The sequence below is a fragment of the Sarcophilus harrisii genome, chromosome 3 (genome assembly GCF_902635505.1).
Source record: "Sarcophilus harrisii chromosome 3, mSarHar1.11, whole genome shotgun sequence".
Lineage (NCBI taxonomy): Eukaryota > Metazoa > Chordata > Mammalia > Dasyuromorphia > Dasyuridae > Sarcophilus > Sarcophilus harrisii.
The window spans coordinates 186,246,042-186,264,055 of NC_045428.1; the positions used below are offsets into that span (position 1 = coordinate 186,246,042).

The 18,014-nt window shown below is 32.9% G+C and overlaps 1 protein-coding gene across 2 annotated transcripts in view; it reads left to right on the plus strand.

Annotated features, from left to right (window-relative positions):
- Nucleotides 1-18,014, plus strand: part of ZNF654 (zinc finger protein 654) — a 102,512-nt gene that overhangs the window by 28,130 nt on the left and 56,368 nt on the right. For both annotated transcript variants that reach the window (XM_023500297.2, XM_031958847.1), the window contains exon 2: nt 12,642-12,787. In XM_023500297.2, coding sequence (XP_023356065.2) covers nt 12,642-12,787 — 146 coding nt within the window. The remainder of the gene's footprint in view (nt 1-12,641; nt 12,788-18,014) is intronic.

Genomic DNA, 18,014 nt, shown 5'->3' on the forward strand with positions numbered 1-18,014 from the left:
TTTTTTTTTTTTTTTTTTAATAATATAATGGTTCTCTCTGAACAGGTTTCTTGGGAGGTTTTCTGGAGGCAGCCTTAGTTTCAGTTCAGAGTAATAATCACTCCAAATGCAGCCAGCTGATAAAATCCAAACATTTATTTATCTCTTTCCTTGGGCCCGGTTAGCTTTCTTAGAGGCCTATCTTTCTGCTTGGTTCCAAGAGTTTTTGCAGCTTGTTCTTTGCCTCTGCTTTCTTCAGCTTCCAGCCAACACAAAGGTGGAAGATGGAATGAATCTGAATCTTCCAGAGTGCTCTTTGACCCAGAGAGCTTCTTGCTTATATGCTGTTCTCTGAGTACACACCAATCATTATATCCCTGGGAAACCATTATTTGTTGTATGATTAAATCAATGCTAAACTAGATTTTAAAATTGTCTCCTCAAATCCACTTAGTACCTTGTTTCAAGTTCTGGCCCATAACATCTCCTCGTAGGATCAGGTCAATCGTACTGAACCATGCTAAATTAGATAATTATTGTCTCTATCAACTCTAATGAGTTAACACTTTGTAAGGATTCCAACAGGTCATGACTTTTATTTTATAAATTTGACTCACTTTTTAATTTATTTTATTTTTATATAACAATATATAAATAAATAAATTTATTTTATTATGACTCAAAATTATTTATTTCACACCTGACTTTGCTCTGTCTCTTGTTTATTCATAAATTGTTTATATATCCTTAAGTCTGATAAGTATTATGTTCCATGTTCTAATTTTCTTGTAAAAACTCTATATCTAAGTCATATATCCATTTTGACCTTATCTTGGTAAAAGGTCAGTTATCCCAAGATTTTTTACATTATTTCAAATAATGAATTCTTATCCCAAAATCTTAAGTCTTTATACTTGTCAAATACAAGATTATAATGAAGACTTGGAAACTCTAAAACTCCTTGAAGGAGAAAATCTCCTTCAACTCTGCCTCAATGAGGAACCCTGCCCAACAGAAATAAGACAAAATTTCATTCTGTTATCTTCTATTCAAATTCCAGCCCCCAGCTGAAACCCAGCTTGTAGATAGAGCCAATTGGGGACTCCACCTACTAGTCCCCTTCAGCTTGTAGCCAAAGCTCTTATTATAAAAGAGCCGATCTAAAATCCTCTCTTTGCAGAGATTCTAAACATGCCATGCTAGGCTATGCCATGCTATGCCAAGGAAACCTCTGCCCCATCGAATAATACTCTTTTCCACTGGTATCCTCTCTTTCTCCTCACCTATTTCCCTAACGAGACCATATGCCTCTCTGTCAGGATTTCTAACCTTACTTCCCAGTCCCTCTTATATCAATCTAAGTTTTCAAGTCTATAAATTCCTTTACAGAGAATCTAATCTCTGTGCTGCTAGAAGAGAATTCCCCAAAACTCCCTACCCTTGCACTGAATCCCAAGGGAGTGTAGGGGAGCCAAACCTCTCCATTTAGTTCCCTGAACCCCAAACTTGCCACTAGACATTATCATTTAACTCCCTGACCATCAGAAACTCTAATCTTATTTTAGTTCCCTAAATCTAGACCTTATCATTTTGGTTCCCTACTAAGGGGAACCCCCAAACCTAAACCTCATCAGTAATGCTTATTTGATGCTGTAAATTATGTCTGCTCTATTCCATTGATCTTCCTTTCTTTTTCATTCCATTACCAGGTAGTTTTGATAATTACTACCTTATAATACAATTTTAAGATCTGGTGCTACTAAACTTCTTCCTTTGTAATGTTCTTCTCTAAAATGTATTGTTCTCTGAGAGCAGGTTTCTTAGGGGGGCTTCTGGAGGCAGCCTTCGTTTGTTTCAGCTCAGTGAAATCACCTCAAATGCAGCCAGGGATTAAAGTCCAAATCCTTTATTTTTCTCCTTCAAAGTGTTGTCTCTTTTCCTGGGGCCTGCTTAGCTTTAATAGAGGCCTATTTCTCTCCTTGGTTCCAAGAACTTAAGCTTACCTTCTCTGCCTTGTGAATCTCCTGGACTGAATCCTGGCTTGTGAACATCCTGGTTGAGGCTTCTTGCTTATATATGCTCTCTTAAAGGTGTGAATCTTGTGGAACTGTATTAAGTACTAAGTACATTAGTGAACTAGAGAACTGTTAAGTACCATGCTAAATTAGATAACTGACTTAGCACCTTGTAAGAATTGTAACATTCCTTTATTTCCATTTTGACAAAGTAATTTCTAAAAATTTCTTCACTTTTTGTTTCCAGATGCAAATTTACCTTTCTTTTTCTAATTTTTTTCTCTTTAAATCAAATTAGCTATCAGTTTTTCTTCTTGTCTTATAAAATAAGTAATTTATTATTTGTTGATTCTGTGTGGAACTGTGAACCCAAATTAAAATTAGAGACTTTCAAGATTTAAAAAAAAAAAAAAGGAAAAAAGGATTCATTACTATCTCTCAAGAAAGGGCAACTCCCAATAGACAAGGTATCAGATTAAAGATTAAATAGAACCTGAACCCTCTCTTCTTCCCCCTATTTTTTCTACTATTGTCTGGGGGAGTTCAGGTTTATACTTTAAAACAAGAAAGTCTATCCTAGAAACAAAAGATTATTACTAACAAGCTCTTATTCATATTTTCCTAGAAAACTGCTATACAAGCAGATATTCTTGGATGAGAGAATGAGAGAATTCCCAAAGTCATCATCACTTTTAAAAGTACTTAAATCCTAATTAAGAGCTGGTGGGAAACAGGCGGGGAAATATTCAAGACAATGGAACACCTACATCTTTTTTTTTTTTTTTCCTTTTTTTTAAACTACAACTCAACTTATTATTTCAAAGTCTCAAGGCCATATTCTTATGAAAGGTCTTCACTCAGTTTATCCCATCCAGTTCAATTTTTTTTTTTTTTTCATTTTCAGCTTAATTTCTCTGATTTTCAAGATTTCTATTCTTATGTTTGGTTAGGGATATTTTTTTTGTTTTGTTTTTTGGTTATATGCCCAGTTCATTGGTCTTTTTCTTACCCCTCACACTTGTTGATGAAATTATTTGGGGGGAAAAACATAGATTCTTAATAAAGTATTTAACTGAACTCCAAAGTTGTTTCATTGCTGTTTTCTTTGTATAAAGATTAGCTTTATTCTTACCGGAGATTTATTTGATGTAAAATCTTATTTAATGAAAATTCTGAGTTTAATGGTATAGACATTTTAAGCATTTGAATAATTTCAGATTGCTTGTCAGAGTGGTTATATAAATGTGCATATCCATCAATAGCATGCTATTAAGTAATTTGTCTTCTTCCCTTAATCCCTCTTACATTTGTTTTTGACGTTTTTGCCAATTTCCAATTTACTGGGTATGACCAGGATTGTTTTAATTTGCATTTGTGGGCGGAGAAGAGCAAAGGAGTAAACATTTATATAGCACCTACTACCTCCAGTCACTGTTCTGAGAGCTTTAAAATTATCTTATTTGATCCTAACAAAACCCCTTTTTATATTTTATATTTCAGGCAACTGAGGCATATGCTGAATTTAAATTCTAGTATTCTCTGGGTATATTAAGTTCCTTATCTGCCTCATTTATTATTAATGATTTCACCTTCCAAAATCTGTATGCACAATTCCCTGTCTTAGCCACATAAAAAGACAGGTGGACGGGAAGGCTCCCCCTGAAACGTCTTAATTGATTAATCAACAAACGAAAAAATTATTCTGCTGAAAGCTTTTTCTGGCCTTTGGGACAAATTGTTCTCATTTAGCAAACGCTCTACATGCTTGGAATAGACATTAATAGTTTTATAGCCTGTTGGTTACCTTTAATCTGAGTAGGAATGATGATTTCTTTGCAGGTATGAGGAAAGATAAGGTTCAGAACAGTTACTGGGGGAAGATAGCTAGTGAATGAATTGGTTAGGGAAGAGTAGACATACTGCAGAGAGGACCCGGTTGATATTAATTAATATAAATCTAAAGTAGATCTAGTTGGCTTGCTTTCATTCATTCTGCAGTATGTGTAAGTTAGGAGTAAAGGAAGAAGGCAAATAGTGTAATCTAGGGCTGGTATTTGGCAAGGTTTGATTGGCAAGGTGATAAGGAGCAAGAAATTAAAGAGGAGAGGATGCTATAGAGTTGGGTTGCCTCACCAAGGGGTAGATTTAAGGAAAATATGAGTGTAGCTGGTTGAAGGGGGTGATAATCTATGAAAGGGCAAAGAGGGATAGAGAGAAAAGAAGTTGTGGTGGAGATGAATAGGGAGTCATAAAAAGGAAAAAAAGGGTTGATTATTATGTGAAGCAGTTGTAAAGTAGACAAAGGTTTGGTGCTCAATGATGATTATTATGTGGAGCAGTTGTAAAATAGACAAGTAAATCTATTGTCTTGATTGAGGAACTTGGAAGATAGAACATTTAAGAATATTTATAAATGCATCAATATGCATTTGAAATTCTCCAGTGTGAGAGCAGGAAAAGGGGAAATTTACTATGAGCCAGGCTCATAGTAAGAACTCCTTAGAGAAGGAAAATAGCCTGGAGGGTCATGGGATTCAAGGGAAAAACCATGGGAGAGATTAAAAAAATAAAGAAAGAAGTGAATTGTAGTGTCTGTTGATTTACATTCAGTCTCCTTAGTTATTTTTCTGTATGCAGATGGCATTTTCTGTCCAAAGTCTATTGGGATTACTTTGGATCACTGAACCACTGAGAAGAACAAAGTCTTTCATGATCGATCATGGCACATTCTTGCTGTTATTGTGTACATTGTATTCCTGGTTTTATTGTGTACAATGTATTCCTGGTTCTGCTTGTTTCATTCAGCATCAATTCATGTAAATCTTTATAGGGCTAAAAAGCCCTATACTAAAAAGTATCAGTTTAGCTTGTTTATCATTTTTTTAATAGAACAATAGTATTCTATTATCTTCATATATCACAGCTTGTTCACCCATTCCCCAATTGATGGGCATCTACTCATTTTCCTATTCTTTGCTATCACAAAAAGAGGTACTACAAACATTTTTTTTTTTTTTTTTGCACATGTGGGTCTTTTCCCCACCTTTATGATTTCCTTGAGATACAGACCTAGTAATGGCACTTCTGTGTCAAAGGATATGTACAGTTTAATAGCTCTTTGGACATAGTTTCAAATTGCGCTCCAGAATGGTTGGACTATTTCACAATTCCACCAATAATACATTAGTGTTTCAGTTTTCCCACAACGCCAACATTTATTATTTATTTATTTATTATTTTATTTTATTTTTTTATTTATTTAATTTTATTTATTATTTTTTTTTTCCTGTCATTTAGCCAATTATGAGAGGTGTGAGGTGGTACCTTAGTTGTTTTAATTTGCATTTCTCTAATCAATAGTGATTTAGAGCATTTTTTCATATAATTACAGATGACTTTAATTTTGTCATCTGAAAATTGTCTGTTCATATCCTTTGACCATTTATTAATTTAGGCATAATTTGTATTCTTATATGATATTTATTTAGATTTAGATATATATTTTATCAGAAACATTAGCTGTAAAGATTTTTCCCCCCAGCTTTGTACTTTTCTTTTAATCTTGTTTGTGTTGGTTTTGTTTCTGCAAAAGCTTTTTAATTTAATGTAATCAAAGTTGTCCATTTTGCCTTTTATAATGTTCTCTAGTATTTTTTTGCTCATAAATTCCTCCCTTCTCCAAAGATCTGATAGGCAAATTATCTCTTGTTCACGTACTTTGTTTATGGTATCATCCTTTATGCCCAAATCATGTACCCATTTTGATCTTATTTTGATATGGGGTATGAGATGTAGGTCTATGTGTGAGTTTGTGACATAGTATTTTCTAGTTTTCCCAGCAATTTTTATCAAATAGTGAGTTCTTATTCCAGAAACTGGAGTTTTGAGGTTTATCAAATAATAGATTACTATAGTCATTGATGAGTGTGTCATATGTATCTAATCTATTCCATTGATCCACCACTCTATTTCTTAGCCAATATAATGTTTTTTTATGACTGTTGCTTTGTAATAGTTTTACGTCTGTTAGTGCTAGGCCACCATCCTTTATAATTTTTTTTTCATTAATTCCCTTGGTATTTTTGACCTTTTGCTCATCCAGATGAATTTTTTTGTTATTTTTTCTAGTTCCATAAAATAGTTTTTTGGTGGTTTGATTGTTATGGCACTGAAAAAGTAGATCAGTTTAGGCACAATTGTCATTTTAATTATATTAATTCGGCCTACCCATGAACAGTTGATGTTTTTTTAGTTGTTTAGATCTGACTTTATTTGTGTGAGAAGTATTTTGTGATTGTATCCATATAGGTCTTGGATTTGTCTGGCAGGTAGACCCCCAAAATTTTTTGTTTGTTTATTTGTTTGTTTTTTACTCTATAGTAATTTTAAATGAAATCTCTCTATCTCTTGCTGATGGACTTTGTTAGTAATATATAGAAATGCTGATGATTTGTGTGGGTTTATTTTATATCTTGCAACTTTGTTAAAGCTGTGAATTGTTTCCAGTTGCTTTTTGGATGGTTTTCTAGGATTCTCCAGATATATCATATATCATTTACAATCTTCAAAGAGTGGTAGTTTTATTTCTTCATTGACTATTCTAATTCCTTTGAATTCAGCTTTGAACTTATTGGGACAATGTCCAACTTTTCTTCATTACAAATAATGCTTGCTATTGGTTTTAGATAGATACTGCTTATTATTTTAAGGAAAGTTCCCTTTATCCCTTTATTCCTGTGCTCTCTAGTGTTTTTAATAGAAATGAGTGCTGTATTTTATCAAAAGCTTTTTCTGCATCTATTGAAATTATATCATGATTTCTGTTGGTTTTGTTATTGATATGGTTGGTGATGGTAATAATGTTCCTGATACTGAGCTAGTCTTGCATTCCTGGTATAAATCCCACTTGTTCATAGTGTGTCATGCTGTTTATAAGTTGCTGCTATTTTTTCTTTGCTAATGTTTTATTTTAAATTTTTGCATCAATATTCATTAGGAAGATTAGTCTGTAATTTTCTTTCTCTGTTTTGACTCTTCCTGGTTTAGGTATCTTTGCCATATTTGTGTCATAGAAGGAATTTGGCAGTACTCCTTTACCTATTTCTCCAAATAGTTTACATAGTATTAGAATTGATCTTTAAATGTTTGGTAGAATTCACTTGTGAATCCATCTGACCCTGGAGATTTTTTTTTATGGAGTTCATTTTCTTTTTCTTCAATTTATTTTTTCTAAAATGGGACTATTTAAGTAATTTGTTTCCTCTTCTGTTAATTTGGGCGATTTATTTTGTAAATATTCATCCATTTTGGTTAGATTGTTAAACTTACTGTCATATAGTTGGGCAAAATAGCTCCTAATTATTGCTTCAATTTCTTTGTCATTGGTGCTAAATTCATCCTTTCATTTTTGATGTTGGTGATTTGTTTAGTTTTTCTTTCTTTTTTCTAATCTTTTTTAAATCTAATGTTTTCTAATCAAGTTACTCAGACATCTCTGGATAGTAGTTTGAACTGAATTCATTTCTGTCTAATGAAATACTTACAACAATTTAAGGAACCAGTTTTTACTTTGTAAGAAAAAAGAAAAAATCAGTGTAGTAAAAATATCAATTAAGAATTGCTAGTGTGACATTAATTTTTATTATGTCACTTCCTGAATACTAAAATTTTGGAATTTTATGCCGTTTTCTTAGTTATTTATTGATTACAATTATTATAAACTTAATTTAAAAATTTCAATTCCGTAGGATACATCAAATTGATTAAGAATGAGTGTACTTCACACCTCTCAGGTTGACTAAGGACGAAAATGATACATGTTGGAAGGGCTAAGGGAAAACTGGGAAACTAATGCATTATTGGTGGAGTTGAACTGATCTAACCATTCTGAAGAGCAATTTGAAACTATGCCCAAAGGGCTATCAAGCTGTGCATACTCTTTGACCCAGCAGTGCTGTTACTGGGTCTGTATTCCAAGGAAATCATAGAGGGGGCAAGGAGGACCCATGTGCAAAAATGTTTGTAGCAGCCCTTTTTGTAGTAGCAATGTTCAGGAAATTGAAGGATGCCTCTCAGGAAATGGCTGAATAAGTTATGGTATTTGAATGCAATGGAATTTTATTGTTCTATAAGAAATGATCAACAGGCTGATTTCAGAAAAGTCTGGAAAGACTTAAATTGATTATAAGTGAAGTGAGTAAAACCAAGAACATTGTACACAATAACAAGATTATGTGATGATCAGTTGTTCAGGAGTTGGCTCTTTTCGGCTATAAGGTGATTCAAGGCAGTTCCAATAGATTTATTTTAGAAAGTGTCATCCATATCCAGAGAGAGAACTATGGGATGAAATGTAGATCAAAACATAGTATTTTCACCTTGTTGTTTTTGTTATTCTTTGTTTGCTTGTTTTGTTTTTTTGTTTTTTTCCTTTCTCAAGGTTTTTTTTTTCCCTTAGCATGATGAATATAAAATGTGATTAGAAGAATTGCATGTGCTTATTAACCTGTATCAGATTGCTTGCTGTCATGAGAAGGGGGGAGAAGAGGGGAAAAAATTTGGGACACAAGGTTTTGCAAAGATGAATGTTGAAATTGCATATATAAATAAAATATTATTAAAATTTTTAAAAATACATATATATGTATAAAGAATGAGTTGTATAAACTCAGTGTGTTATATTGAACCTTAGAACTTATTAGATATTCTAAGAGTTTACATATTTAGGCTCCAGAAACTTAAAAGTGAACTTTTAGGACATCCTGACACTTTGTATATAGCTTTCATATGTCTATATTGTGACATTGAAGTTCCAAGATAATTTAATACTAATCTACTTTAAAACTCATTCCTTTTTTATGTATGCTGAAAGAACTTCCTCAAGTTACATTTTAAGTTCAGTAATGACATTTAAGTTTGGACTGTATTGCTTATACTGCTACATTTATAATGTCCTATTTGGCAGATGTCCAGATGGCAGATTTGAGGACAGGGGTAGATATGTAGTTTTGTTTTTTATTCTGAAGGAAATTTATGGCTTTTCAGAAAAAAACAAAAAAGCAAACAAAAATAACAAATTGACCTTATAATGATAATTTAGAGATGTAATAGTGGCATTGGACCAGGTATTAGTTGGGGACAGTGAAGTTATATCTGTTTTCTAATTAGACCCAGCAGTTGATTGTATTGATTGGTTGCATTTAGAAACACATTTTATTATTGTATTTTTGACCCAGGAAATCATACTAGACCTTGCCAAATGCTTAAATATTCAGTTGTTTATTTTTTCCAAAAGTTTTTTTACTTGTTTGCTTTGTTTTCCTTCTGAACTCCTGATAGAAACCAGAAATCTGAGAGATCTGATGTTATATTTAAAAAAAAAAAAATGCAACAGATACTGGGTGAGAGTGATGCACAATTATACTTATGCCATTTTAGGAAATTAGTTCATAAACTGGGAACCATGAACATAAAGAGAAAGAGAGGGATGTAGGCATAAATTGAAGTAGGGAAATCTTTACCTTTTTTTTTCCTCCAGCACTCATTTCCCCACATTTATCTTCATGTTTGCCATAAAAAGACGAACAGAAGTTGCTAATGCTGTTTCTTTTATTTTACACAATTAGTTGTGCCCCCAAACCCCAGGTCTCTTGTTTATATATCTCTGTAGATGAATTCTGGATATATGGCATCTCTCTCTTGATAATAAAATTGCATAATTTATTTAGGACTTAATTCATGGTAAGAGAAACAGACTTGTATTGTAAATTTCCATCTCTGTAAATGGTCATAGCTGTCTTCTTGTCCTTATAGATAGGCTTGATCCAATTTATTACTGATAGGTTTGGTAACTTTTAAGTAAAAGATAAAATTAAATAATACTTCACAAATTATGTCTGTTATGCATTTTAGATTCATTTTCTTTGGTTATGATTTCAGAAGTAGAATCTTTGTTCACTTACTCTCTAATTAAATTTAAATTTAAAGCTATTTCTCAGATTGGTTTTGTGATTCCCAGCATTCATTTATTTGACTAATCTTTCACATTTTGGCCTTAAATGCACTATTTCCCCCATGTGGGAAAACATGTGGCTAAGTCCACATTTGCAATAATTAATCTATTTTTAAAAAATTAAATGTATAATTTCAGCAGTATATTAGGGAGCAATTTATACTTTCAGTTATCTGAGTTACTGTGAGGTTAAGTGACTTGTCCATCATCACATAGTTAATATGTATAAGGGACTTTAATTGAACCAAGGATTTGTACTCTGCAGATTCATTTCTGTCTATCCTATCACATTTCCCTATATATCTATATATATATCTTATCTGTCTATATAAATCTCAAAACTCTTAGCCTCCTAGTTTCTATTATAAAGCTTTATGGTAGCAAGAACATTCAATTTGACAGAAATATGTGTTGGTATCCTAGCTGTGTTAATATTTGCACGATTTAGACACATCATTTAACTTTTTGTGATCTCAGCTTTGTCATCTGTTAAATGACATTTGTACTATATCAGATAAAAGGAAATTTAATAGAGATGTTACTTTAAATTAGATTTTTTTGAAAAGTCAGTTTCACAAGTTCAGGCTTAAGGTTGTTTTGCCAGATCATTTATATGAAGAGGTAAAGGGACTAGAGGTACTAAAAGCTCACTGTGAGTTATCAGTATGACTCAACCAAAAAAAAACTGATATGATCTTAAGGTGCCTAAAGAGAGTAAAGTGTAACGTGTCAGAGAATCCAAGAAATTGGGAAGTTGCAGCATTCTGCCCTGGACAGATCATGTCTACAGTGCAGTGTTCAATGCTAGCAAACCTATCTTTATGTATTCTCCTTAAGTCCAGTGACTTAGGAAATGAAAATGAAAGCTATCTTAATTTATTTGAAAAGCTATTGTAGAAGATTATTATTATTATTATTATTATTTTTACTGGTTCACCTTAGAAGATTAGACGAATAGGTAGAAGTTGCAGAGATGGTAATTTTAGCTTAATGTAAGGAAAAATTAATTTATAATTATTTAAAAGTAAAAATAAACTGCTTTTCCCTTGAAGTAAAAAAGTGAGTGATCACTTATTGTAATGGGCTGAAACTGAGCAGATGCACTGAGGTCCTAGCATCTAAGGCTAATTACCAATTGGACAATACTCTATTAGCATTTGCTTGAAAAATGGCCCGCCCCACCATTCGCTGCTGGCTTGGTCTGTTGGCCTATAGAGAGATTTTGGGAGGAGGAAAAAAAGTGTGGAGTAAGAAAGCCAGAGTGACTCCTGGCCGGATTCATGTGGCGATTTCTCTCATTTGTTATTGCCATTTCGTTCACGTCCACAAAGAATAAAGATCAAGGACTTTTGCTGATCCTGACTCTGGCTGATTCTAAAGTATCCAGGGTGCTAATACGGTCATCACATTTATTTTTCTACAAGTTTTTATTGCACTGGATGACATCAGAGAGTACCTGTGGCAATTAAAGTAAAAATAAAATTAAAATTAAAAGATATATCTTTGTGTTTCAGACCCCATTGGTTAAACTCATGAACTCCTTCTCAGAACAAAATTTTTAAATGCATAAAACAAAATATATAGGATTACAGAGGAAAATAGTTATATAGAAATAGCATTATTAAAATATTATTAAACTTTTAATTAAAACATATTCACAGATCCTACAAAGAACCTCTGAACTAGTTTATCTTGGCATCTATTTTAATTGCCTTTTGTACAGTTTAGCAGTAGGAAAAGTGTCTATTAAAACTGAGGACTAATAGCAGCCCCTTTTGCAGTAGCAATGTGGATATCCATCAATTAGGGAATGGCTAAATAAATTATGGGGTATGAGTATAATGGGATATAAATGTTCTTTAAGAAATTAGGAGCAGGCTGATTTCAGAAAAAAAAACTGGAAAGACTTATGAACTGATACTGAATAAAGAGAGCAGAACTAAGAGAATATTGTACATAATAACAAGATTATGTGATGATCAACTTTGATAGTTTTGGCTCTTCTCAATAATGTGGTGATTCAAGGCAATTCCTGGACTTGGGGATGGAAAGGGCTATTTGCCACCAGAAAGAGAACTATGGAGAATGTGGATCAAGTCATAGTATTTTCACTTTTTATTCTTAATTTCTTATGTACCCACCCCCTAACCCCCCAATTAGGTCTGATTTTTCTTGTACAGCATGATAAATATGGGAATATGTTTTAAAAATTGTACAAATTTAAGCCATATCAGATTACTTGCTGTCTTGAGGAAGGAGTAGATATGGGAAAGAGGGAGAAAAAGTTAGAACACAAAGTCTTTACAGAAGTGAATGTTGAAAACTGTCTTTACATATATTTGGAAAATAAAATATTATCGGAATAACATTCCAAAGGCAAAAGATGTGTGTGTGTGTGTGTGTGTGTGTGTGTGTTTATAAATAAAAAAATAAAAAAAAGTTACTCTAAAAATTATTGATAGTTAAGCATGATCTAGAGGTGAGATAGGCACTCTAGATCTCTTTTCTCATTTGATTAAAGCTAATTAGAAAATAACTTTATATTTTTGCATGACAACAATTTCTTGAGAAATTGTCGCTCTTGACTTCATATATTAAAATCTAATGATATTTTTTGTATTACTTTCCCATTATAGGTGGTTGAAGATTATGCTGGAAGATGGCAAGTTCCTTTGCCACAGCTTCAGGTTCTTCAGACAGCACTTTGTTGTTTCACAACAGCTAGTGTATCGTTCCCAACTGAATGTGAGCACGTACAATATGTTTTGAGTAGCCTAGCTTTGTGAGTATTATTTTCTTTCCTTATTAAAATGTTGTCTTTGTCATTTGTATTATCCATAGATTTGTTTGCAGACTGCCAAAAATATAAAGGGTTGGGTTTGTTTGGTTTTTTTTTTTTTTTTTTTTCATTTTTTAGAGTTCTTATTTTATTTAAAAATTTGTTATAATTTTGCCTATAGTATTTTTCCATCTTTCTATTTTACTGCAACTAAAATTATTTTTCCAGGGGTTGAGAGAAAAGAGCACTGATTTTTGAGTCAGTCATGTGTTAAAATTGTGCTTCAGGTATTAGCTGAACAATAATAAATCTTTCTCAGTAATAGTATTTTCATCTCTGAAATTCATTCATCTGGGTAAACAAATGAGATAACACAAAGCATTTTGAAAACCTTAGAGCAATAGTCGTTATTGTTATTTTAATTGTTTATTTTCTCCCAGTTAAAGAAGTTACTGGATAATTAAAATGGTGCTATGGTGCCTTGGAATTTAATAAGCTAGTGTATCATAGTTATTAAAATAATCTTTTAAGGAACATAATACTAGGCCAGAACCCTCTGGGCTTTCATTTTTTCCATGGCTTTCCTGAGATTTCAGTTAATTAATGAATAAACATTTGTTAAGTATCTATTACATGCTAGGTGCTTGGGGTACAAAGAATGAGACAGTTTCTTCTCTTAAGGAATTTGAAGAAGCTTAAACATGTATATAAGCATAAATTAAATACATGTCAATAGAATAAATACACAAACACCTCTGACACTAGGTTTGCAATCCTAGGCAAATTATTTAACTCTGCCTCCAAATTAAAAAATGAGCAAAAGCCAACCCACTGCAATTTATTTGAATAGGTGAGTGATATTGTCAAGATCTTACCTCAAAGATTATTATTACTTTGGCAATTATGTAGTAAGAATGGGAAAAGATTTGAGGTATAGTGATCTATTTGGAGGTGTTACAAAAATCTAAGCAAGAGGTAATGAAACTCTGAACTATGATTGTGGTTGTGTGAATAAAGAGAATGCATGAGATAAAGATGTGAAACTAAAAATGTTTAAGTTTTAATAATTGATTAGATATGGAGAATGAAGCAGAGTAAGTGATAGACATTAATGGTCCATCTGAGACTAGAAACATGGTGATACTTTTGACAGAAATAGGGAAACATGAAAGAAAGTTAGGTTTTAGAGAAAAAAATGATGAATTATTTTATGGACATATTAAGTTTAAATATGTTCAAGACATCTATTTTGGAATATCCAGTAGTTGGGGATCTAGAACTGAAGGATAGAGAAGACACTAGATCTATTAAGTATAGATTAACTCATCTGAATAAGATGACAAATTACCCCAGGGTATTTGATGAAGACACCAAGAAAAAAAGGTATAGAGAAGAAGGAAAGCTCCCCCAAGACTTGGAAAACTTCCACATATAGATGGTGTAATATAATGGTAAACTAGCAAAGAAGGTTAAGGAACAGGTAGATAGAAAGAGAATCAGGATAGAACAATGTCATGAAAATTCAGGGAGGAGATGGTATCTAGGAGGAGAGAATTGTCGATAGTGTCAAATATAGTGGTATGATGAGTGAGAAAAGATCATCTGAATAAGAGATCATTGAAACCTTTAGAAAGAGCAGTTTCATTTGAGGAATGAAGCCACATTGCAGAAGGTTGAAGAGTAAAGAGAGGAAGTTTGGTGGCAGTTGGAGTGTGGTAAAGTGGAAAAGCAGTAAAGAGGAAGTTGGAATGTAACTAACTATTTCAATTAATTTGGCTGAGAAAGAAGGAGAGACCTAGAACTATCTGTTAAGGTCCAGTGAAAGGGGAAGAGGCTTGGGCATTTTTAAAGATGATATAGCAGGAATTAACCCATAGGAGGAAGTTGAAGTCTAGAGGAGAATAATTGAGGGGTCAATCTGATGAAAAATATGAGAGGAAATGAGGCCAAGGGCATATATAGAAGTTGGCTTTGGCAAGAAAAAAGGAACAACTACATCAAAGATGAGAAAAAGGAGAGAGGGGAGGTTGCTAAAGATTTTGAAATGGAGAGGGAAAATAAGGGAATTTATGATGAATGACTTCAGTTTTTTCTGTGAAATAAGAGGTGAACTGAAAGTATGGAGAAGAGTAAGGGGAGGAAGAGTAAGATAGGGAATCAATTATAAAGAAATGAAAGAATTTCTGTGTTGTTATAAGGGTCCATTTAAATAGTTGGATAACATCGAGGGGATGTAGGAAAACTAGGACACTAATGTATTGTTGGTTAAGTTGTGAACTGATCCAACCATCCTGGAGAACAATTTGGGACTATGCCCAAAGGGCAATAAAACTGCATATCCTTTGATCCAGCAGTGCCACTATTGGATCTGTATCCCCAAGAAATCATAAAAAAGGGGAAAGGACCAGCATGTGCAAAAAAATGTTTGAGTAGCTTTTTTTGGGAGTAGCAAAGAATTGGAAAATGAATAGATGTCTATTAATTAGGGGATGGCTGAATAAGTTATGGTATATGAAAGTAATGGAATATTATTGTTCTATAAAAAATGAATAGGCTGATTTTATTTTCTAATCTAATTTATTTATTTAATTTTTTCCCCAGTTACAGTTAAAACAAATTTTTTAAATTAAAAAAAAAACCTTTTGAGTTCCAGATTCTCTCCTTTTTCCTCACCCCTAACCCCCATTAAGAAACCACATGTGAAGCTATGCAAAACATTTCCATAAAAGACATGTTCTGAGAGAAAACATTCCCGCCCTAAAAAACAAAAACTTCAAGAAAAATAAAATTTAAAAAAAGAGTATGATTCAATCTGTATTCAGACTTTAGTTTCTTCTCTGGATATGAATAGGATTTTTCACCATGAGTTCACCATGAGAACTTGTAACTCTTTGTACTGCTGAGAATAGCAAAGCCATGTAGTGCTAGTCATCCCAGAATATACAGTACATTTTATATACAGTACATTTTACTTTGCTTGAGTAAAGCAGATTTTCCAGGTTCTTTTTTCTTCCCTGGCCCACTGCTTTCCATAGAACATTATTCCATGACAATCATACATCACAATTTATTTGGGCATTCCTTCAATTTCCAATTCTTTGCCCTGAGAAGAGAGCTACTACAAACATTTTTGTTTATATAAATCCTTTTCCTTTCTTTCTTCCCCGTATTCTTTTTTAAAAATCTCTCTTGGTATTCATGCCTAATATTAGTATTGTTACGTCAAAGGATATGCATCAATTCATAACCCTTTGGGCATAGTTCATATCTTTTGATCATTTATCAATTGGAGCATGGCTCTTATTTTTTATAAATTGGAGTAATAAGATGTTATTTAAAGAAATTTGCTTCAATATTCTTAATTACAATTACTATTGCTATCTTTATTTCCTCTCATTTATTCTTTTCTCTCCTTTCACTCTCCCCATCTTCAAAAGTATGCTCTCTTTTAAATCACCCTCACCCCTTCCATATCTCATTCCCCTCCTATTTTCCTGCATGATGAGATAGATTTCTATATTCATATTGAGAATTTCTATGCTTTGAGTCAATTCTGATGAAAATAAGGTTAGTTCATTCCCTTCCCCCCTCCTTATACTGTAAAAGGTTTTTCTTCCCTCTTTTTATGACACATAATTAAAACCATTCTACTTCTCCTTTTCCTTTCTTCCAGTACATTCCTCTTTCATTCCTTAATTTCATCCATTTTTTTAGATATTATACCTTCATGTTCAGCTCACACCTGTGCCCTCTTGTCTATATATACAACTAACTGCTGTAATAAGAACGTTCTAATGACTTAAGTATCATTCTTTCATATAGGAATATAAACAGATAAATTTTATTAAGTCTCTTATGATATCACTTTCCTGATTACCTCCTTATAACTCTTCTGAATCGTGTATTTGAAAATTAAACCTTCCATTCAACTTTGGTTTTTTCATCATGAATGTTTGAAAATCCTCTGTTTCATTGAATGTCCACCTTTTCCTCTGCAGGATTATACTCAGTTTTGCTTCTGAAATATTATATTTCACATCCTCTAGTTCTTTCATGTAGAAGCTGCTAAATCTTATGTTATCTTGACTGTGGCTCCACTCTTGAATTGTTTCTTTTTGGATGCTTGCAATATTTTTCCTTTGCCTGGGAGTTCTGGAGTTTGGTGCTAATATTCCTGGGAGTTTTCATTTTGTTAATCTCTTAGGAGGAAATTAGTGGATTATTTTAGTTTCTCTTTTACACTTTGGTTCTAAAATGTCAGGACAATTTTCCTTGCTAATTTCTTGAATGATGATGTCCAGGCTCTATTTTTGATCATGACTGTCAAGAATGACAATAAATTAAATTAATTAATTAATTTATTTATTTATTGCTGAGGCAATTTGGGGTTAAGTGACTTGCCCTGGATCATACAGCTAGGAAGTGTTAAGCATTTGAGGCCAAATTTGAACTCAAGTCCTCCTGACTTCAGGGCTGGTGCTCTATCCACTGCACCACCTAGTTGCCCCGGGACAATAATTTTTAACTTATCTGTCCTGGATCTGTTTTCCAAGTCAGTTGTTTTTCCAAAGAGATATTTCACTTTTTTTTTTTTTTTTATAATATTTTGATTTTTCATAAAGACATTACCTTCCATTTGCTCAATTCTAATTTTTTTTTGTTGAGGCAATTGGACTTAAGTGACTTGTCCAAAGTCACATAGCCAGGACGTGTTAAGTGTCTGAGGGGCAGATTTCAACTCAGGTCCTTCTAACTTCAGGGCTGGTACTCTATCCACTATACCAACTAGGTGCCCCTTAGTTCTAATTTTTAAGGAATTATTTTCCTCAGTGAACATTATCTCCTTTTCAGTTGGCCAATTTTGCTTTTTAAGGCATTCTTCTCTTCATTAGTTTTTTTGTATTTCCTTTTGCACCACTCTCAATTCTTTTCCTAATTTTTCCTCTATCTCTCTTACTTGATTTTTAAAATCCCTTTTGAGTTCTTCCATGAGCCCAATTCTTATTTTTCTTGGAGGGTTTGGATAGAAGAGCTTTGACTTTGCTATCATCTTCTGACTGTATGTTTTGATCTTCCTTGTTACCATAGTTACTTTCTATTGCCAGAAACTTTTTTTTTTGTTGTCTGCTCATTTTCCTAGCCTATTACTTTTGGCTTTTAACTCTTTGTTAAAGTAAGACTTTGTTTCCAGGGTAGAAGGTGCACTGTCCCAGGGTAGAAGGTGCACTGT